The sequence below is a fragment of the Lethenteron reissneri genome, chromosome 26, assembly GCF_015708825.2.
Source record: "Lethenteron reissneri isolate LAM-NWPU_2019-01 chromosome 26, ASM1570882v1, whole genome shotgun sequence".
In the NCBI taxonomy this organism is placed as follows: domain Eukaryota; kingdom Metazoa; phylum Chordata; class Hyperoartia; order Petromyzontiformes; family Petromyzontidae; genus Lethenteron; species Lethenteron reissneri.
The window spans coordinates 7,717,544-7,740,869 of NC_083804.1; the positions used below are offsets into that span (position 1 = coordinate 7,717,544).

The 23,326-nt window shown below is 50.9% G+C and overlaps 1 protein-coding gene and 1 long non-coding RNA gene across 5 annotated transcripts in view; one reads left to right on the plus strand and one right to left on the minus strand.

Annotated features, from left to right (window-relative positions):
- LOC133347614 (uncharacterized) overlaps positions 1-2,554 on the minus strand; it is an 8,760-nt gene extending 6,206 nt beyond the window's left edge. Inside the window, exon 1 of the long non-coding RNA XR_009755740.1 lies at positions 2,112-2,554. This is a non-coding gene — a long non-coding RNA (uncharacterized LOC133347614). The remainder of the gene's footprint in view (positions 1-2,111) is intronic.
- Positions 1-22,172, plus strand: part of SLC30A2 (solute carrier family 30 member 2) — a 25,648-nt gene extending 3,476 nt beyond the window's left edge. The window contains exons 1-8 of one of the 4 annotated variants that reach the window (XM_061560009.1): positions 670-1,285; positions 6,736-6,908; positions 7,722-7,868; positions 11,541-11,694; positions 12,792-12,990; positions 13,454-13,559; positions 15,627-15,761; positions 21,924-22,172. In XM_061560009.1, the coding sequence (XP_061415993.1) occupies positions 1,206-1,285; positions 6,736-6,908; positions 7,722-7,868; positions 11,541-11,694; positions 12,792-12,990; positions 13,454-13,559; positions 15,627-15,761; positions 21,924-22,069 (1,140 nt within the window). In that variant the 5' untranslated portion in view covers positions 670-1,205 and the 3' untranslated portion in view covers positions 22,070-22,172. Of the gene's footprint in view, positions 1-669; positions 1,286-1,900; positions 1,906-6,457; positions 6,600-6,735; positions 6,909-7,721; positions 7,869-11,540; positions 11,695-12,791; positions 12,991-13,453; positions 13,560-15,626; positions 15,762-21,923 lie in introns of those variants that run through there. The other 3 variants (XM_061560011.1, XM_061560010.1, XM_061560008.1) reach the window with 3 other exon arrangements.
- Positions 22,173-23,326: the final 1,154 nt, after the last annotated feature.

Consider the following 23,326-nt stretch of genomic DNA (forward strand, 5'->3'; position numbering starts at 1 on the left):
AAACTCCAAATATACAGCAGCAGGCGTCAGGTTCGGGATCGAACCCACGACCTCCTGCATCCTTGGCGAGGGAGTGAACACCACCTTTGCCACCTGTGGAGACTCCGGAAAAGTATGCTAGGAAAAAAATAACCCCCAAGTTAACCGCACCAACCCCGAATAACCACCGCACAGAAGGAAGGCGGAATGAAAGTGGAACCTTGTGAGGAGTTAATGTGCGTGACGTCACCGCACTGTGGCCGGTGTTGCGGTGTAACTTCTCCAATGTTGCTGCACGGCCATGTTGTCCGACGTTTCGCTCTCCACGCGCTGGGAGCTTTCCGCCGAAACCGAACACCCTGTCTGTATAGTCTGCGCAACTCTTCTTCGTGGAACTGAATCGAGTGAACGCTGCTGTCATTCGGTTCGCGAAGAAGTTGCCAGCACCGGTGAAAGAGAACATCGGAGATCATGTCACAGCATCAGCAAGGCAGGGGTGGAGGGGGTGGGTGTGAGGTGTTGGTTAGGTAGGCGGTTGTCGTCTGGGTTTGGGGGGGGGGGGGTGATAACAAAGTTGCATCTCTATCGTTCGGTAACACCCCCCCTCCACTTCAAAAAAAAAAGCTATTGGTGCCGCTTGCAACTTTGGTGGTGGTGCCGTGTGCAAGTCTCTTTGTTGTTGAGGTGCGCGTGCGTGCTTGTGGGTGGTGTTGCACACGGGTCGGCAGCAGGCAGCAAGCGCGATTACAGACGAAGGCAGCAGCAGCAGCAAGTGCCCTTGGACACTCCACTCTGCGCCTTGTTCCAGCCCGCGTGCGTGTGCGTGTGTGCGCGCTGCAACATTCGCGACCCATGCGACGCCAGGCAATTCGAAGCAATTAGTTCCTCGGTCGAGTCATTCGTTATTATTATTGTTGTTATTAATAATAATAACGCGGTAAAGGGACACGAGGCGCGTTCATACGGCGTGGGTGACCGGACGGACACGAACGCGCGGTGTCTCACATTCGCTCGAATTTCAACCGTGAACCCGGTGGTTCCACCTCGGGGGGCAGGCTTGGCTGTTAAGAGGGCAGGCTCGAGGGGAAGTAAAAGTACGGGGTGGTGGTGCTGGTGGTGTGGTGGGAGGCTAGAGGCGAGAGACTGCGAGGGGAGGCGAGGGGAAGCCCACGACGTACGCGGTTGGAGGGGAGTCGGCCAGGCCGCCACGAGGTTGTGGAATCGCGATGGAGATGAAGGACGGCACTGAGAAGACGGGTCTCTTGGGCGTTGCGAAGAGTAGATCGTACACGGGTGAAGACGACAGGTGAGCTCTCGACCTGTGCCCAACTCGCAACCTCTTCAATACACGGCCCCCCACACCCCTCCATCATCGCCACCACGATCACCACCATCATCGTCTTCATCTCCACCCCCGTCCTGATAAGCGCACCGCTCCGGTGAGTCGCGTGTAACTTGACTCTGTTGTTGCGCTGCAATGATGCGGAAAGTAACCCCCTTCCTCCCCCCCACCAAAACGGCGTTTGTTGTTGTTGTAACGTTCTTACCCGCTCCTTGCTGGATATGTGACAACGAGCTTTATAGCTCATCGGATTCCCCGGGTATGTGAAAACCAAACCATTCTCATTCTGTTTCTGCCCGTGCTGCATCTCGCTGGCGTGGCGGCGTCGGCCGCTTCTCTGCCGACTTGAGCGTGGACCGCTCTTCAGAAAGGCGCTCTTCAAAATGGGGAAGAGGGAACACTAACTAACTTGAAGAAGGTGCAGTTTTAAAAGTTTGAAAAAAAATCAACACAGCCACCCCCAACTGCCCCACCGTAATGTTGTGTTTACTGCCAGGGTTTGAATCGTAATGCTAATTTGTAACGCGTACAATTTGCACTTGGTGTCGGAGGCTACTTGCCGGAGTCGGGGATGGAGCACATGGGTAATGATTTTGGTTATTATTGTCGTAAGAGATACGATATGCTTACTGTTGTTAGTGTTAGTTATTGGTTTGTTGTGTTAGGCATGGCGTTGTTGTGTTCAGGCAGAGGGTTTGTGTTAGGATTGCGTTGGAGTTGGGATTAGTGTTTGGTGTTGGGTTGGGGTTCTGGTTACGGTTGGGTTCGTGTTAGAGTTGTATAAACTTACCGCAGCGTTGTCCAGATGAAGCTTACTTGATACCGAGAGGATTTTGCGTTCAGCTTGGTGCTAAGGGGGTTACGTATGAGGACAGTGCGATGGATCTGGTTAAGATCGGGATTCTATTACAGCAGTCTTTTACGAGCTCGGCACACCCATCGGGAGTCCACAGGTGAACTGTGAAGTTACGGCTTGTTCGGCAAGCTCGTGGTGCTTACGGTAGACGCACCAGAGTTAGCCCCTACCGCATTGTTAGCCCCTACCGCATTGTTAGCCCCTACCGCAGTGTTAGCCGTGGGGGAGAGGGGGCGAGATTAATAATGAATATTGTCAGAGCTGCCGAGCCCAGCACTGCACAGCACCCGCGTTTGAATCCGGGATATCGCAAGTGTAGCGGAGTTGATAATGTCTGCACTTTGTCCACCAATGACTCTGCACTCACAATTACGACAGGTTAAAGTACCAGAGTGGTTTGGGGGGGAGGGGGGATTCCTGATGGCCGTGTCGGAACAATGTTGAACCCCGCGCCGCTGGTTATATCGTGGGGTCTGAATCTGTGTTTCACCTGCCACGGTCATTCAACCAGATTCGAGAGTTGCGATAAGTTGTTGTCCTGCTCAGCCTGGTCATCAATGACCGCCCAAAAATAAAGCTGGCATTAAATTTGAGTTGTTACCCTGAAGGAGTCCAGATCCGCGAACTCGTGTCGCTGTGCCATGGGGCCGTCCATAAATGACGTCACGCGATTTTGGACGATTTTTTACCCCTCCCCCCCCTTCGTCACACGGCGTCACAAAAAGTGAGACCCCCCTCAAATATGACGTCACAAAGCTCTGCCCCCCCACCTCCAAAATAAAACATGCTTCAAATCGCTTTAAACTATTGTCATTGTAGTGCGTATTTAATGTGGCGCTGCACTCTGATGTTGTAGGAGAAAACATTTATGAAAAAGTAGAACGTGTTGTCTATATTTATTTAAAGTTGAGAATTTTAATGTGACGTCACATTTCTCAAACCCCCTCGTCACACATCGTCACAAATGTCTGCCCCCCCCTAGGTGCGTGACGTCATTTATGGACGGCCCCATGGTCACTGTTAAGGGTGTCAAGAGGCAGGGCCAAAGGAGATTGTTCCGCTGAAGAACATTCTGGGTGGGGGGTGGGAAATATTGAAACATTTGACAACATTTTTACTTCGTAAATTGGCAGGCAGTGAAGGGGTGCTACACGATCGGCCGCCAACCGCTTAAATCGGCAGGGTTGGCAAGTTCGCATGAATATGCCGCGTGACTCCCTAATCTGCCGGGCTGCCAATTGACCAGGAGATGGCAGTACAGCAGGAGGGTTGCTGACCCTCCCCCCCCATATGTGTGGACGTTGCATTGTGTGACTCGAATGAGCGCTTGATGTGCTGCTCGCATCCCGTTTAGAACCCAGGACCACCGGGTAGATATTTCACATTCCCCGTGGCGGGGGCGAGTCAATAGAACAAGCACTTCCTGACTAAACAACAGGCGTTATGAATCGCGAATTCTACAACTGAATGAGGGCATGCGTCCATCACATCTATGTCGTTGAGTCGTGTGTGAATGAAGGAGTTTGCCCATAAACCTCGACGTTATTACTCTCCATCGCGACCGAGTAACGGCTGGCAGACATTTGTGATGACGATTTAATTTGTATTATTGTTGTCTCGTGTTCGGTGACCAAATCACCCGGCATGCACCCGAGCTCGCCAGATGTTAAGAAGCCAAGCAGGGGCGCGTGTATGTGGAACTTCTTTCACACCGTACGCAATCGGAGGAAGGAGAACAAACTAAACGCGCAAAAAGGATCGAGCCTCGATAGTGCTTGTATGGGTGACCCCCCCCAGGCGGACTAAGCATTGTGGGCAGCAGAGGGTAGTCCAGCAAAACCATCCATTATGTATTCCACCTTCGCCAAACCCGCATTGACCGGCTTGGTGAAGTATGGTCAAACAACATGCGCAACCCGCACGGCGTGGGGAGGGAGGCCCCCCTCGTCGTGCGATGGATTGACAAAGAGGGCCGTACGTGTAATTGTTACATGGTTGCACGTGGGTTCATAGCGCAATGCCGCTCACACGCGCAGACAAGATTGTCATCGGGCAATCCCGGTGGCATGCGGCCTCGCTGGCACGAAGGCTGAGAAGGGCCTCGACTGCGGCGGTTGAATACGCGGCCCCGACGCCGTGTGGCCGTCGTCACATGGGCTTCGTGTGGAATGCGCGCGCGTGGGAGGGGTGGGGAGCACGTGGCCCGAGAAGAGCGCGTGGAGACGGGGGAGTCAAAGAGCCCCCTTGTGTCTGGGAGCAGCGCTCGGTGGGAGCACCACGCAGGAGAGGGGGGAGGCGAGAGAGAGAGACTGCACGTGCAATCCCGCAGGGTCGGGCCTCGTGATCTTTCCCGGCACCCCACCCCACCGCTTCTTCATTCGGAGCTCTCGCCGCGGTGAACCAACGGCTCCCCGGCAGAGACGACGTGGCCTGAAACCCGCGCTCGTGAAGTCACTTCGCTCGGCCTCTCCTTGAGCCCCACGAGGGGACGGCACCTTTCGCAACGCCTTGCAAAGAATGTCTTGTCGCTTGTCAGTGCCGGATTAAGTTGGTGCGGGGCCTGTAGCATGTGTTTTATAAAGGGGCCCTACATTAAAAAAACACATAAATATTCAAACACACATTTTTTTACTTGCATAGTAAAGTAATTGTATTTTTTCATTTGCTATACAGCCAGACAATACGACAAATTGCTAACCTTAAACACCCAGTCGTTCATAAAAGTTGAAGGCAGTGTAGTACTATAGTAATAGAGCAAGTGCAAAATCACTGAACCGGAATTGATAGCTTGAAAGCATTCAGCGCGGGGCCCTTGAAAGTGCGGGGCTCGTAGCTACACGTGTAGCTACTTGTGCTACTAGGATAATCCCGCACTGGTGTCAATCGGTCAGCCTGGAATGGTTGGTGTAATGGCCCAGTTTACCTACCCAGGAAAACACCGCCGAGACTCGAGACGCTTTCTGAAGGAGCATTCCCTTCATTGGGATGTCTGGCCAAATGATTTTGTTACTGGTAGGAACCGCCAGGTTACACCAGCCCACAGGGGATTATTGTGTCCGTCCGTCGGGCATCCAAATATGGGAGGGGTGGGGCTGGGTGGGATGGGGCTGGGTGGGGAGGGTGGGGAGGATGGGGTTGGGTGGGGAGGGTGGGGCTGGGTGGGGAGGGGCTGGGTGGGGAGGGGCTGGGTGGGGCTGGGGGGTGGGAGGGAGGGGTGGGGCTGGGAGGGGAGGGGCTGGTCACCCCGTGGTGCCCTTATAAAACTCAACGTTTAACCTACTCACGCCGGCTTGTGCCTGCACTCACAGTCGGGCATATTTGCGGAATACACCATGCCGCCGTTGACCCTGGCCATTGACCGAGCAACCCAACGTTCCTACCAGCTCCCTCCGCAGGAGGAATGTGTTTTCAAGGGTGACGGGTGCGAGTGAAACGTGCTCGGCGAGGTGATGGAAGACGGTGCCAGAGTGTGAGCAGCTGTGTGTGGTGAGCCGAGCGGGTGAGGGTGATGAAGGGAGGGGAAGGAGGTCAGATTGAGTGCAGACGGTGAGAGATTACAATGCCATTGTCCGAATAAGAGGCATTACCATGCATATTTTACATAAACATGTGGCTCACCCTGGAAACCTGAATCGAATCTGCTAGGGCACTGCTTATATTAGATTGTTTGGACAATTCCGTTCATGAGCATTTGTCTTCAAGTGGGAGGAATCTGGCGTACCTGGAGAAAACCAACAAACGGGAGGGGGATGGGGGGTGGGGTTAACAGCCGAAGGCTCCCCCACAGAATGACTCGTGCTCATCCATTTTCTCTACTTTGCTCAGTTGTGCGTGTGAAAGCCGTGGCATTGGTGCGCGTGGCAGGGCGTAACCCCATGGTACCAGGTGGCCCTTCTCGTGTTTTTCCATGAATGGCGATAATCCTGACAATCTTGCGAGTCTTCAATGTGTAATGACAGGGTGACACCTGCCGGCCTGTAGGGGTAATTACGGTTATAGCTGCATTACTTAATGCCTTATTATGAAGGGGCGTAACTGGGACAAAGGTCAAGGGCGGAGTCAGTCGAGAAGCTCCGGGAACCAACCCGAAGGTTCTGGAAAGGGGGCGTGGCCAGAGGTGGAGCGTGTTCGTGCCAGGCAGATATAAGGAGCACCGAACCTCTGTTAGAGTGGGGTCTGGGTCCTGGTTGCGTCGCTGCCATCGTCATCTATTCGTCTTCGACCACGTGGCTGTTCTTCTGCAAGATCAGCTTCGTCCCGGCAACTACGCTCTTCAACCAGCCAGCGTAGTGCAGCAACGGAGATCGGCTGCGTGTTTGGACAGCCCAGGTGTAGCCGCGGTACGAAATGTATCGTCCTGTGTGCTCTTAATAAATAAAGAGCCTTCTACTAGACGTGTGTCGGAAGTCGCTCGCTACAAATGTAACGTTACCATGCCAGATGCCCGTGTCCTTTCTAAAAGCACCCATAATGCACCTCCACAACAGCCACAGTGCACCAGCGCCGGCTGGTCCGATCTAACGCCGGCCCCCGCACGCCCCCTCTCCCCCGTGCGCAGCGCCTGCGTGATCGGAGGCACCAGCCCGTCGGTGTCGCTCGACATGGCAATGTGGCACTGCCACGCCGACCGCTCCTTGAGCGGCGAGCGCCACCGCGAGAAGCAGCAAGCCAAGCGCAAGCTCTACATCGCCTCCTTCGTGTGCCTCGTCTTCATGATCGGCGAGATCGTCGGTGAGGGTGTGCGCCAACGTTGCTGTCGAGTGCACAGGCGGTGCGACCGGGGCCCAGGGGTCGGTGGCGGGAGGGACAGAGTAGGGGGGTGGGGGGGGGCATGCAGCCATTGTGGGTGTCCAGACACCCGCCCACCGAAAATTGTTTAGATTTGTTGTAACTTGCTGACCCACCCTTACTCGACAAAAAAAAAAGACCTTCATAGCTCATCGGATTCCTGCAGTCTAAACAATGATTAAGATTCAATCTTGATTTGAAGCTTTCGTGGCTGCAGGAATCCATACTCTTTGGTCCGTATTGGGCGCAACACAAGCGTCCATCATCAGGTGGGACCTGTAATGATGAAGATTGCCTAAGGCACATGTAGACAACAATGTCGAACAAAAGTTATGGTATTTATGAGTCCACGTTTCTAAGTGGCAGGGCCCTATAGCCCGAGCCACGTGTCCACCATGGGCCGTAGGGTAATGAAGTTGTGGGCTGTGCGATTCCCAAATCCCACTCCCCTCTACACCATCTCCATGTGATGAGCCACTTTGTTGAGCTATAATTTGTGGACGGGTCGCCTCTGAAAAATAAGTTAATACCTCAGTGGGCTTTAATTGGTGATATAAAAAAAATTAGTTTTATTTGTGTATATGTTTAAAGTGATTTGTTGACCTGTCCTATACTCTGTACTTCTATCATGTTGTTATAATGTTTGTTGTAACGTTATGACCTGCCCCCCCCTCCCCCTTACTGAATATCTGTGGAGAAGAGCTTTATAGCTCATCGGATTCCTCCTGTGTCAATAAATACTCTGATTCTGAACAGGCGGCTACTTGGCCGGCAGCCTGGCCATCATGACGGATGCCGCTCACCTCCTCACGGACTTTGCGAGCTTCCTCATCAGTCTCTTCTCCCTCTGGGTTTCCTCCAGGCCGGCAACCAAGAACATGAACTTTGGGTGGTTCCGAGCAGGTAAAAAAATAACAACAACAACCGCAGTAAGACACAGGGTCGTTGCACTAAGTAATAACAATTTGAACGATTTCTGTGACTGGAGCCGACACATCGACTGGCCTACTACCGCTCCCGTCGCCGTCGTCACAAACGTTCTCACGTCCCCCGCGCCTCCTGATTTAGCACGGTTGGCTATGTACGGTGTGCGAAGGAAGTTATACATACAGTTGTTCTGCCTATTTGTTAACGTTGCCACAGACATGATACAGTTGTTACCATCCATAATGGTAGTCGCAGCCTCGGAGGATGGAACACCCAATTGATAATCGCTGCTGCTCTTTCAATGTGCAGCTAGCTCTTTTTTTTCAGAAGCGACCTGGCCATTAAATGATAGCTCAACAAAGTGGGAATGTATAGCACCGTGTTTCTAAATGTGGAGGGGGGAAAAAACCGGAGGGACCCGATGGGGAAAAAAATCTACACGAACACCGGGGAGAAAATGCAGAGTCCAAATATGCAGGCGTCGAGGTTGGGATCGAAGCCACGACCTCCTGTATACCGGGCGAGCGAGTTAACATCTCTCTCCCGGTGGCGCCGGGGGCACATTCCGACTGGTTCGGACACGTGGACACAAATGTAACTGCAACCGGGGTCATGGCGGCACAACGCCTCCCGAGGGAGGACATGAAATGCAACAAAGTTGCGTGGATGCACAAACATCAGTCGCACACTTTTTGGCTCCACTGTCACGTTCCTCACATTTCAGAACTTGAACCCTTTTTGTCCAATAAAAGGAGGAATTGATGTGCGAATAACATGTTTTTTGCTTGTTGCGGGTGTATCGTGTAACATTGTTTACTATCGGGCTTATGGAATTGGTGAGCCTCTGGGTCGTCAACATCAGCCACGACCCTGTCCGCGGCAGCCCTTCACAACATGCAAAATGGGGAAGCCGTTGAACAAGAAAGGAATTACTTTGGACGTCGTCGTCAAAGAAACGGGACCAGCTGTTGAAATTAACGCACCAATATTCACGCAGCACCCCCCCCCCCCCCCCCCTTGAATGTGAGTATTTGTGTGCTATTCCCAAGCTAAAATTATTCGTGAAAAATGAAATAAGTTCCTGGAGAATCTCCCTCGAGTTCTCTCTAGTGGCGACCCATTTCGGATAAAGCGAGCATTTGCAGGGCTGCGCCTTGTGCCAAACAAACCAGAACATCGTCATTTTCAACAAGACCCCAAGCGATTTGTTCAGGGGTTAGAAAAAAGAAGTCGCGCATTACTGCACAAAGGCTTTAAAATGTGAAGAATTTTTGAAAAATGCCGACAAAACTATCCATCGTGTTTATCGGAGGGAGATTGTGATTTGGTTGTTTTCATTCGACAACAATAGTAGCCGTTACGGACGTAAAAGTATGCGTGTCTATGTATGTTGAACTTCTTTGGCACCTGTCCTAGCGAACCGTGCTAATCTGAGGTGCTGGGAATGATGTGTTGAGGTATTTTGTCGATGACTTTTTGCTCAAGGTCCGCTTCCCCCCTCCCTCCCCCGTTCGGGATGTGCTCACTACAACGGCAGTGCCACGCTTATCGCTGATTGCGCAGTTATTCGATAGCGACATGGGCAATAAACGTGTTTCAGACAGCACGGCTCAATGGGAAAATCTCCTTACGCTCTGCATATCAAGATGACATTCGGCTAATAACTGTGCACTCTGCAATGCGATAGCCGGGAGTTCCAAGAAACTGCAAGACACCAAGGCAACTGCATATCGATTTTGTCATCATTGGCACTCACCAGTACGGTATAGCCATCGCTGTCCACTCAGGGGTGGGATGATATCCCAATCCCTGCCCCCCTCCACAATCGCCAACTTGTACGGACCAACGTTGTGATGAAGTATGGTCAAATATGTCTCGTGGCTGGCAAGATTTTGGGAGGCATTTTCCCCAAAGCAAGCAAGTAGGTTGACACAACGGGTTGCACAAGTACACCTGTGTGCACGTGCCTCACGGTTCGTGGCCGCGGCATTGCGGCAACTCAAGATTTTTCTCGTTCAATCTGGAACTGGGTTACCGACAAATAGTGACGCGTGAAACCAGCGTTTTGCCAACACTGGGGATTTGCGATTTTTTTTTAAACGCCACTGCTTCAGGTTTTTTTTCGTTGTTCTTTCCGCTGGCCACGAGTTAACATTTTTGCAAACTTCATGAGTGCGTTCACATCGTGGATATGCAGGTGCAAGAGACTGATGAAATTCGGTGCTATAAGTTTGAACTTGTGAAATTTGGGTTTGCATAAACGAATGGCTTTAGAGAGGGCCCCTCCAGAAATCCCTCTCGTGGAAGCTCTTCCACCAGCAGAGAGGGGTTGCGTGGCTTAATTATTGCGTCGTAAGTGTAATAATTTGTTCGGCTCGATGAATTGGTACGTCACTTCGGTCACGCACAGCGCCTAATGGATTGAGGGTCATTGCCAACGAGGGCGGAATGCTTTCAAGTTATTGAAGCGTAAAGGAGTCATTGGGAGAATTGGCCCGTCCCACCATTACTGGGGCTGCCCGACCAAAAGTCAACGGGTGACGGACAGATGACCTTCATTTACGACCGGGTAGGCCCAAATGTATTTCCTTATTCGTGACCCGCAAAACCTGGCCTGGAATCGTGGATCCTGGAATTGCAGCATTTCGATCCCACTCCACTCCTGAACTTGTCGATTGCTCTTACCCCCCACAGTAAACCCACCCCCACACAATGGGAGGTCACTCCTCCTCTTCCTTTGCTGCTGCTACTGCTGATGATGATGTCCACGTGGCTAATGAGACAGTCGGAATTGTTAGCTTCACGTTTAAGTCTTGTCTTGAAAACTCGCTCTCTTTGAACTGTCCGTTACCCCCTGGCCTTGGCCGTTTACCATGGTTCTGTTTATTTCCCTGCTTTCCATACACGTGGGATGCGTTTGGATCTATGGATGAAATGTGCCTTACAAATGTACATTGTTATTAATATCAACTGCGCTTGCTAACGTTTGCTCACCTGATCCCCATTACTTGACTACATTTCTCCAGTTCTCTTATCATTACACTGGCTTTCAGGTCTTGAAACGAGTAGAGTTTAAGAGCCTTCCACTAGTTATTGAAGCCTTGCATGGACTGGAACCACCACCGTATATTCACGGGTTAATTAATCGTTAAGATCTGCAGACTTCGCCCTTCTGTGTGTACCCCAATCCCAGCTGCGTCCCTGGGGTGGGGCGGGCATTGTCTGTGCGCCATGGTTGTGGCATTCCCTACCGTTCGTTTATTTATCCGATTAATGTGGATAATTTTAAGTCTCATCTTTAAACACATCTTAAGTCATATTCTTGGGGTCTTTCGGTAAAGTCACGTAGATAGATTAAAAGAAATAACAAAATAACCCAAAACTATGACGATTCGATGGCAACACAAGCGGTCGTCATCAGGAAAACACTATCTACGTGACTTTGCCAAAAGACCCGAAGAATACGAATTCCTGCAGTCACGAAAGCTTTAAGTCAAGATTTACATCTTAAGTCAGTTTATTATATGTATCTTCTCCTTCTCTTTCGGCCTTTCCTTATTCTCACAAGGCGCCTTGAGACATTAGTGGAAGGCGCCTTACAAATAAATGTGAATTTATTATGATGGTTGTGCATGCGTGCATGTGCAGAGATCCTGGGAGCATTGCTGTCGGTGCTGTCCATCTGGGTGGTGACGGGCGTGCTGGTCTACCTGGCGGTGCAGAGGATCGTGAGCGACGACTTCAGCATCGACGGAGAGGTCATGCTCATCACGGCCGCTTGCGCCGTCGGCGTCAACATCATGTGAGGACCGCCCGGTCCCTTTTTTTTTTTTTTAAGAACGCTTTACCGTCCAGCGTTGCAGAGGTGCGCAAAGTGAGCCTGGGGCTGGACACGTCACTCGGGGGGGACGATGGTCGAGGGCTGCGATCAACGACGGAGGGGCAGCCGACGCGTTCGGGAGGGGAAATGATGCAACCGGTTCTTGTGCCAGTGCTGGGTGGGTTGTGGCCTTGCGGGATTGTGGGAGATTGCGAGGGGCTCGGGGGAGGCCCTTCATCCAGCAGTGGATTAACCATGGCTGATGGTGGCGATGGCATGGGGAAGGCCCTCACTCAGCAGATCGAATAGGGCTGATGGTGATTGGCTCAAGTTGAAAGCGAAGCCTTGGTTCTGGGCATCTGCCTGCCTGTCTGTCTGCGTCACGGAATGCCCACGATAACTCTCGTGGTGGGGATGTATGTTTGTATGTTGAACGATCAAAGATGAATGAAATTATAGGGTGAAGTCATGTTGCCATTTGGGAATAACCCTCGAGAAAAGCGGCTAAATTGAATTTGAAGGGTGTCCCAAAATCTGGCAATTAGAAAAAAACAGTGCTAAAAGTATTCGCCCTGCTAGCGAAGGCGCTGGTGACATGCACTCACTTGGCTCTGGTGAATCACCTGACTATTTTAGCGCTGCGGTGGCGAGATGTTAACTACCTTGCCTGGTATACAGGAGGTTGTGGGTTTGATCCTGACCCCTGATGCCTGTATATTTGGAGTTTGCATGTCTCTCTCCACGTGTTCTCGTGGATTTCCATTTTGGGCCTTCCGGTTTTTAACTCCACATCTAGAATCAACTTGCGTTTAGAGGATCTGGCTGCTATAAATTTCCCACGTGACAATAAGTTGACCTATCATTCGTGGCCAGGTTGCTTCTGAAAGAGAGCTCTATCGCTCGGTGGGCCTTACCTGGCAAAATAAAAAATAGTTTTGGTTTTGAGTTTAGCATATGGAGTCGGTCTTCCAGGAGGATGTGGGCGGGGTGGGGTGGATGTGTTTGGGAACGTGGGAATGTGGGAGTCAATATGCGCTCGTCCTCCTCGCGTTTTCTCCCCCCCCCCCCCCCCCCCGCAGCATGGCCGTGACGCTGCACCAACCAGGCAGCTTCCACGGCCACAGCCACGGCGGCGGCGGCGGCGGCCACGGCCACGGCCACGGAGGGGGGAAGGAGAGCGAGCAGAACGTGAACGTGAGGGCGGCGTTCATTCACGTGCTGGGCGACCTGCTGCAGAGCCTGGGCGTTCTCATCGCTGCCATCATCATCTTCTTCAAGGTGCGTGTGCTCGTGCGTGCTCGTGCGTGCATGTGTGTGTGCGCGCGTGTGTGCCCACGCGTATGTGCGCCACACTAATTGAACCCGGCGACCTGAGTTCGATTCACGCTCATGATCAATAACAGTGGGGAATATTCGAACTGGTCCTCGGCCTCCCCCAGGTCGACTTAGCCTCAAATGAGAACCTGGTTCTGTGTGTAAACGACGCCACTCGGCAGACAAAGGTGGTCGGGCGTGGTGTTGGCCACCCACCCCCTCGCGTGCCTTGCCGGCCGTCATAGGTGCTCGCTATACTGGTCCCTGCGATATGAATATAGAATTTGCATCGCTAGCCTAAAACCACTCTACGATGATGTACACCGCACGTCACTCAATCAAAACAACGGTTGCGTTTTGGGGAATTGCCGTTCTTGTTGACTTTGTTGACGTGCAAATCTTTTTCTTTGTCTTTGTGCTTTGACAGCCAAACTTGAAGATAGCCGACCCGATTTGCACGTTCATCTTCTCAGTCATCGTGCTGGCCACCACGATCAGCATCCTGAGGGACGTGCTCAGGGTGCTCATGGAAGGTGCGTCTCTTGCGCGCGTGCGTGTGCGTGTAGCTGATTGGGGAGCAGTAACGTTGCGGTCGGCACACTGCGCTACAAACCCGGCGACCCGAGTTCGATTCCCGCTCACAGCCAACATCAGTGATAGATTATCTGAACCGGTCCTGGGCCTCCCCTAGGTTGACTCGGCCTCAATTGAGTACCTGCTCCGGTGTGTAAACATCGCCACTAGGGAGACAAAGGCGGTCGGGCGTGGTGCTGGTCACCCACCTCCTCATGTGCTGTGCCGGCCTTCATAGGTCCTCACTACAACAGCACTTGCCCCAACAGTCTGTTTAGTCTATACTCGGGGATCTTTCTTTTTGTAGCTGATTGGACTTGCCGATGACAGGTACCAGCAGTGTTAAGATCGGCCTCCCCTGAGGATGAGGTTCGTGAAGGATGCCGCGGTGGAGTTGGAGGCAGTCGCCCTCCAACAACAATGGAGGGCCGTGTAGCGCTGAGCGGCTAAGACGCAGAAAGTTGGCACAGGTGGTGCAATCTGCCAGTTGGTCACCTCATTCAAGACATGGTACCTGGGTTTGTTCTGTGACCACCTGCCAGCGAGCTTTCGACACGTCACGTGGTCTCAAAGTGCACCTAGCATTGCACCAGCGGCGTTGTGACGTCACCACTACTTGGTGATGAACGGTGGTGGTGGTTGTTGTGCGTACGTGCATGAGTCTGCGCTCCTGCCCCCCGTTAAGCCTGCCCTTTCACCCGTGTGCTGACTTTTGTAGTTGTTTTTATTTACATCGGATTCTCTAGTCAAGTCCGAGTCTGGGGAATTCACTCAGACTTTGGTAGAGAGTTGTAGCCATCGCTACGCCAATAACTGTCGTCGACTCAAACGGAAAATGCTTTTGCCAACTCATATTTTCATCACAAAATTTCGTTGACAAAATGAACGCTGCCCTGCTGGTGCATTTAATCTGCATTGGTGTTGGAACAAAATAGTTTTACAGAGGATCTGACGCAGCGGTAGGAGCTGACCCAGCAGTAGGAGCTGACCCAGCAGGAGGGGCTGACCAGCAGGAGTAGGTAGGGCATACTATCACAAGTTGCTCGGATTTCTCGCATTTCACCGCCACTGCGTTTGGAGGCCGTGTGCCGTTACAACGTCGCTATCGTTGGCGCTAAAAAGCGCGGCTGCTTCTTCGGAGCCCACGATCACAATGCTGTCGCAGAGAGAACATTTTCTCGTGTGTTAGCTGGGTTGGCAACCACTTGGGTCGTCGATGTAATAGACAGAGTCCGGACAACGTTGATGCCAGCGAGTGCAGCTTCAATTGGGGCAAAAGTCCCCTGGCAGTCCGTATCGAACTTACTGGTGACGGTTGGGCATCGGGGGATCAGTTACGGTGACATTAAAATCGGACCCCGCGGTGTTGTGTGGTCCACTTATCTCGGCCGTGTGCGTGTCTTTAATGATCACTCCACCCCTCAATAGCCGGGTTACAAATTACATAAAAACTCGAGAGGCAGAAATTCTAACGTCACACCATGAGAGCGTGCGCAAACAATGCGTGGAGAGATATTGTTGTGTGATCTGTTTACTGAAACCGGCGCCCCCCCCCACCCCACACCGCCAAATAAGCACGTGAAATTGTAAAAAGAACACGTTTTTAATTTCAAAGCCCTCTTGAAGTCTCCTACGGGGAAAGCGGTGGCGCAAGGGGTTTGCACGCCACCCTAAGGAATCCGGCAACCCGAGTTCGATTCCCGGCCACGGCTAGCGTATGTGGCGAGGTAATATCTCAACCGGTCCTGGGCCTTTTCCCACCCCACTCCTTCAGCAAGCTACACTGACCAACGTGGTGAAGTATGATCAGAAAAACTGCCCATGACCGACACAGCGTGGGGTTGGGGGGGGGTAGGCCTTCATCCAGCAGTGGATTGACAAAGTGGCTGTCAAAGAATGGCTTTATTACAATTCTATCGCCAAATTGCTGTCCACGTGTTGCATTCTTTAACCCTCACCTGCCACACTTTCTCCCATTTCTCTCCAACGCCCCCCCCCCCCTCCGTTCCTCGTCACCCCTGACGCAGGGACCCCCAAGGGCATTGACTTTAACGAGGTGAAGGCATCGCTGCTGGCAGTGCCTGGGGTGCGCGATCTGCACAGCCTGCATCTCTGGGCCCTCACCATGAACCAGCCCGTGCTGTCCGTGCACATCGCCATCGGTGAGACTTCAGGAATGGTGGGGGGGGGGAGAGAGATGTTAACTACCTCGCCTGGTATACAGGAGGTCGTGGGTTTGATTCCACGTGGATTTTTTCTCCAGGCCCTCCGGTTTTTCCCTCCGTTTACAATCAACAAGCGTTTAGATTGTTTTGCTGCTATAAATTTCCACATTATAATAAGCCAGAATATTGAGCCATCATTTGTGGCCAGGTCGCTTCTGAAAAAAAGCTACATAGCTCAGAAGACCTTATCTGGTAAAGTAAAAAATAGTAAAGTTTTTAGTTTAGATAGGGGGGGGGGGAGGGGCATTGGGGTGGCCTCTCTGAACCCCTTCCTAAAATTCCGGTTGCGTTACGGGGAAGAAGAATATCTCACGATAGCGGAGGAGGGGAGAAATGCGTGTGTGCATGCACTGTCTTGAAGCGACGTCTTATTATGTAACTGGCAACAACTGGCACGGATAGTACTTTCAGATTGGCTAGGCGAGAGCCATCTCGGAGAGAGATGGAATATCCGGGGAATACCACGACGGGTGGCAACGCCAGCCTGATTGTGCGTTGGCCGCGTATCTTCCGGTGCTGCGATTCGTGAATAACTATTCTAATAAAAATAGATTCTTAGTCCCGAGATAGATTTCATAGATCGAATTGAGTGCTTGAGAAGAGACTGCTAATTATTGAAATAGTTTTTAGTTTCGGAGGGAACACGTGGATTAAGCGGCGCTACACACGAACAAAGAGCTGCTTCCAAAACGTTACAGCGGTACCAACGCAGCAGCAGCAGCAGGGAGAACATCCTCGTTGGGTGATTGTGGCTGGCCCTGCCGGGCGTGGATACAGGGAAAGGGACGCTTGATGTCGTAACTAGCGATGGGTTGCGACACAGGGTGTCCACGATTTGGGCTCATGTCTGCACATACATTTTCTTTAGAAAACGCGGTTTATAATGAAAAGGCACGTGGTCCCGCACCAATCTCACTGCACTCGTAGAACGTTTTTTTTATTGTTGCCCTTCCTCCTCCCCCCCCCCCCCCCCCATACGAATACAGAGCCATCACTTTCACTGCATTCGTAAAATTATCCACTTATTATCATTGTTATTATTACTCTTTGGTTCTTTCGGTAAAGTCACGTAGGTATGAAATGAAATAAATCACGACGTTTCGGGAGCAACACAAGCGTCCGTCATCGGGTGGGAAAGCACGATCTGCTGCTGAGGCAGACTGTTTAAAACCTTGCTGATGCAAACTGTTTTAAAACCTTTTAAAACAGTGATGACGGACGCTTGTGTTGTGCCCGAAACGTCGTGATTTATTTCATTTTATATCTACGTGATTTTACCGAAAGAACCAAAGAGTATGGATTCCTGCAGTCACGAAAGCTTCAAATCAAGATTGCTATTATTATTCAACACACTCCAGCGTAAGAGTTGCGTTCGTCGGCCGTACGTCGTCGTTGGATCCTCCCCTGCCTCTGCTCGCGAGAAAGGGGGACGGTTAGCCCTCGTATCTATTGTTGTGCAGCCAAGGCGGCGTTTCTGGTGAGGGGGGTTGACTGCCTTTTTGAGTTGTCGCTCGAGCCAAGTATATATGCTGGGCAAATTCCTCATGGAGTATTCTTGCATTAAATCGACATTCGGCCCATGGCTGGTTGCCATTTAGCATTCGCCTTTCCCCCCCCCCCCAATGTTTGAATATGTAAAAATCCCATCCACTGGGTGGCTCAAGGGGGGGGACTAATACTGCATAAGAGACACTGGTTCAGCCACTTGCCGAGAGCCTTTGTTCGAACGCTTCTCTCGTTCGGATTTCTTTACTTTTACCTGCCCAGACCCTGAAGTTGCGACACAACAACAACAGCTGATTTACCTGTCCAGAAAAGCCTCACGGAGTCTCGAACAAAATTAACAGGACGATCCGGCGACAATCGGATGTTTGGCCAATAGCATGTTGGTTTTAAGCGTTTGGGTGTGAGGATAAACCGGATTACCCAGAGAGAGCGAGCCCACAGAGATTTTGAGAGGATAAAAGACAGATGGGGTCAGCGGCTTATTTGTTTGCACTGCCATCTCCTGGCGACATCATTGCCCTGCTGGCTGGACACCTCACGGGAACCGATGACCTCTTAAGCAAAACCTGCTGACTGCACGTAGCAGAACAAGACTCGGCGTGACCGTTGCGTAACAAATGTGCGAGGGTCAGTGGGCGCACCCAGCAGCAAATTGAAATGAAGAGACTGCTTTTGGCGAAGACACAAAAGGTCGCTTATAAATGAAGTTTGCATTGTGGGTTATTAAATGCATTTAATTATTTATAACTTCACCCCCCCCCCCCCCGCCTTCAACCTCTCCCACCACTCCCGCCAGCACCAGGTGCGCATCTGATGGGACATGGTATCACTTTCTGAACGCATCACGTCATTAATATTTTCCAGAATATATAAAAATGTGGTCCCTTCGCAACCGAGAAAAACACCGCGGAGCGCGTGTGTAAATAATCGCACGCATTTGCATCGCTGCTAAATCTGTGTGTGTGCGCAAGGCCCTGGGGACGCAATACGCAAGCACTGCTCTGCGCTCCGTGTGGACCGCTGTGTCAATGTTGCCGATGCGAGCATCGAGACTGATGGGACCCGAACCTGTCGGGTTTGATTCCGAGATGGTCCGATCCGTTCCATGTTTTATCGAGGGTGCCACGGTGGTGAGATGTTATCCGCCTCGCCTGGTAAACAGGAGGTCGTGGGTTTGATTCCGACCCTGGCGCCTGCTGTGTTTTTGGAGTTTGCGGTGAAATTTTTCTCCGGGTCCTCTGGTTTTTCCATTCCACATTTAGAATATTCGGCTGCTATAAATGTCCACATGAGGAGCCACTTCGTTGAGCGGTCATTTGTGTCCAGGTCGCTTCTGAAAAAGAGCGTCATAGCCTTACCAAGGCAACATAAAAAAAAAGTTTTTTTAATGGTATCTGAGAACCAATTACTCTGCAGTCAACTTGGACCTTGATTATTACTTAAAATTAGCCCTGGAATGGCAGTGCCGCTGTACTTGAGGCTACTTTTTAGACGTTTTGGGTGTTGTAAATTTTTTTTTAAAGTTTACATAGTGCATACGTTTACAACGACTCTGACAACGATGTAATGAGAGCCACTTTATTGGGACACCGCCACACTACGGGACCCGAGGTTGCGATCTTGTCTTCGGCCCGTAACTTCCTTGGAACGTCCCCTACCCTGGTGCTCTTCCTTTTCATACTTCTCGAGCCCCCTTTCTCGAATCTTCTGTCACTGATTATTTGGTTCTTTCGGTTAAGTCACGTCTAAAGATAAAATATTAAATTAAATAATAGCGTACGACGTTTCGATTGCAACACAAGCAATCATCATCAGGTATAATGAAATAGCGACATAAAATCTAACCAGAAAACTATAGACAGACATATTAGCAGACAGATATCACCAAGATACATAGAGGGAGCAACACAGGAACCAGAGAGGGGTGATCATCTCTGTGGGGTGGCCTTAAATAGACAGAGGGGGGAGGAGGCAGAGAGAGGGAGGGGGTTAGGGAAAACATTTGCATATCAATGAGTGGTCCAAAAAACAAGGTTCTGCAAGTGCGATGACACGGCACTGTTTTTGTCACTGTTTTTCTCCGAGCCAATCTCTGTCTGGGATCCTATCTGTTTCCCCCATAATCTCTATAACATCTATTCCTCCAATCACTTTAAAAGTCTGCCTCCCGACCAATCACCATGGAGGCCTCATTCCACCAATTGGAGACCTCCTTTATATTTGAACCGTCTTTAGGCTGCACATTGGCTTGGTGAGTGGTTGCTAATTTCGGTCATTACACGTCGTTTAAAAAGATGGCTGCTTGGCTCAGAAGTCTGTTGCTGGACTGCCATTGCTGAGCTCCTGGGTTCAAATCTGGGCAGCTGCTTATGGAGAGTCTGCTACCGGGGCTGAGTAAGTCAACCTTACTCCAGGTAAACCGATGGGCTCAATCCTGTCACCGAATGTTATTTGGTTATTACTGCGCGCGTATTGACCGTAAACCTTACGCACACGTCCGCTTCGTAGCGAGCGTTCAAGGTCCCGTGGACATCTTTTTTTTGCGAGGAGTGAGAGAACCTTGTGCCAGTGTCACTGTCCAAATTATTCCAAGTTGGACAAATGACCCGCAAATTACTCTATCGGAATATGCAGGGCAATCGTCGAGAGAAAGGACCCCCTTGCGCGAAAACTTGACAGGACCCTCGTGAAAACGGGCCTTGAGACTCGGTGAGGCTTTCCTGGGTAAACAAGCATAGCAATAAAATAAATGATGGGGGCGGGGGCGAGTCGAAAAGGGACAACACAGAAAATAAGCTGCCGATGCCCATCAGCCTGTGCTCTTTACACGATGAGTTGTGACTGCCGGATGTAATTTTACCTCTGCCCGTCTGAGCTGTTAACTCCGGTGCCTATCTCATGTTCAGCTTTGCTTTCCATGTGCGTCGCATTTAGACGGCACAAAAATCCCATCATATTAAGTTTGGTGCTCGGTGTTTTTATTATTTTTTTCCCCAAAGCTTTTCAAATAAGGCGGAGGGCGTGAACGCATGAGCTTTGTCTGTCTGATACGAGGGTGGCTGGGTGGGGTTGGGGGGAAGGCGGATATCATGATAACTCGTGTACAGGCGAGCCAACACGAACAGAATGTTGGAATAAAGTTGTGTTCCTATTCGGGACGTTCCCGCTAGAAAACTGACCAAATCAATTAAACGAATGCCCAATACCTGTGGCTCAAAAACAGTGCTAAAATTATTCACTTCTACGTCATCACGTGACCTCTGCATCGTCACGTGACCTCTGCGTCGTCGCGTGGCACTGGCATGGCGTCGTCATACATCGCGCGACTTAAACTAAATGTGGCACATCAGGAATGGATCACTCTTTTAAGTGTGACCTTGTGCAGCAACGGAGTAAAGTGTGGTTCTGTGAAAGTCCTGATGTGCTGTGCAATGCATCAACAACACGTGTGTACAGCAGCATGTAATGTCTGAGTCAGACCTGTAGGTGGCTGGCAGGGTTAATGAATAACCGCACGTGTAAACCAGCCACATGGTTAATGGCGTCTCGGAAGATTTGCTGCGTGTAACACACGCGTTGTTGCATTTTACAGAGTGACGGTGCTGTTCTTCCCAAGATTCGTATGAACCACAATAAATAAATGTGCTTGCCCTCGATTTGGAGCACCTGCCCACGTTCCTTCATCTCGAGTGTGCAACATAAACTATAAAACTAAACAATTGTTTTTCATTTCATCAGGTAAGGCCCACTGCGCTATGTAGCTCATTTTAAGAAGTGACCTGGCCACGAATGATAGCTCGACGAAGTGGCTTATCATCACGTGAAAATGTTTTACGGCCAAATACTCTAAACGCACATTGGTTTTAGGAGGACCCGGAGAAGAATTCACGTGACCAGTGGGAGAGCGATATGCAAACTCGGGTCGGGATTGAACCCAACACCTGCATTCCAGGCGAGGTAGTTACCATCTCGCCAGCGTGGTGGCTTCAAGACTTCGTTTTGTTCTGCGGATTGGAAGGTGAACTTTGCGCTAGCTGAACGTTTCTGAGGACAGAGGCATGTTGGAAGGATTTAGAGTCTTGAACTTTTCTTATAACAGAGAGATATGCCGACTACGTTTGTTTTCCCCACTGAACAACCAAGAGACGTACCAGAGCCGTACATAGCTAGCCTGGCAGGGATCGGGTAGTTTTTTTTTCATACTGCAGAACCCCGTGCTGCTGACATCACATGCAAGGCACAAGTCCAGGCGCCATACTCACTGACATCGCGCACAACAAACGCATCATTGGCCCTGGCCCCGTTTGGCCCCCAGATTTGATCGTCTTGTGAAGTCTTGAGGCCAGCCAATTGTATAGATTGAAAACTAATTTATTTAACTGCCTTTTTTATATTGAATGTTGTCCTTCCCCCGCACCTCTGATTTTAGCGCGGTCGGCTACGTACGGTGCGAAATAAGTTCAACATATGTACATATAGAGTATCACTGCTTGGTTCATGCTATTAGCGAGTGGAAAAACGAGTGCTAAAGGGGTTCACGGGACCTAACTTCTGACTGCCCCCGTCCTGCCTCCCCCCCCCGTGTGTTTCCAGAGGAGTCTGTCGACCCTCACCTCGTGTTGAGCGAAGCGACGATCGCGCTGCACAAGAAGTTTGGCTTCTACACGACGACCATCCAGGTGGAGCGCTACATGGACGAGATGAAAAATTGCACCGACTGCCAGGACCCGAGCGACTGAAACTGTGCGAGCGGAGAGGCCCAGTTGCCCCCCCCCCACCGCTCTCCACCACCCCCCACCCTACAACGCTTTAATAAGAAAATAAATGCAGACGCCATTTTTACAGGAGCAGTATGCTTCATCGATTTAAAAGCATTTATTACGCAGGAGAAGCGGGGGTGGGTGTTGAATTGTCTGCGTTACGTGTCGAGCGCTGCTCGATTTGTGTGCGTGTTTGTTGCTATGGAACTGGTTTGCGTAAACTCCACAGCCAATGTGGAGACGCTCCATGCACCACTGGCAAAATGAATCGATTCTTAGACGGAATCTCGAGAGGTGGGGGGAGGGGTGAATCGTTATGGGCCATGGTCATAATGTTAAAACCATAAGATTTTTCTTATCAGATTTTAATATGATGCTACTGTTCTGCCAACGTCACAATGACCCATTTGTGTGCACCTGCATTCGTTGGTCTGCAGTCCATCTTTGATCGCGTTGTGATCCGAGTGTGTTTCGCACGTTTGGGCTGCGCTTGAAAACACTTTTGGGTCTTATCCTCCAACTTGTGTCACGAATTAGGCCCCCAACTCCTCCTCGGGTGACGTCACTGAGATCTTTAACGGGCCCGCTAATGGAGCAGACGGCGCCTAACCCGGGTTGTTAACCCTGCGGGATTTTATTAACCAGGTCGGCCGCAAGTGCTTCGAACCGCAAATGGTTCTGCAGCAATCGACAAACGCAGTCACCGCTTGTCCAGGTCACACCGTCATTTTTTCCAGCTGCCGTCTCTGCGCGCAAAGCGGCGCGCGCCCGCCAACCTGCCCTGCCAAAACTAAACGATAAACTAAACAGTTTTACTGAGCTGTATAGCTCTTCAGAAGCGACCTGGCCACAAATGATCGCTCGACAAAGTGGGTTATCATGTGTAATTGTATAGCAGTCGAATACTCTAAACCCATGTTTCTAAATGTGGAGGGAAAAGCCGGAGGATCTGGACAAAAATCCACGTGACCACGGGGAGAATGCAAACTCCCAATATACAGGCGTCAGGTTCGGGATTGAACCCACAACCTGTCTACCAGGCAAAGGAGTTAACATCTCGCCACCATGGTGCTCATCTGAGAGCAGTCGAACCAATTTTCTTTGAAACGTTGAACACTTTGGAAATAACAACAACAAATTTCATGTTGTTTTACGATGGGAAACCAGTTTAATCATGGGCTGCTGCGAACCCGGATTTTTAGCCTTGCCACTCTGACTGATGTTGCAATTCCGGAG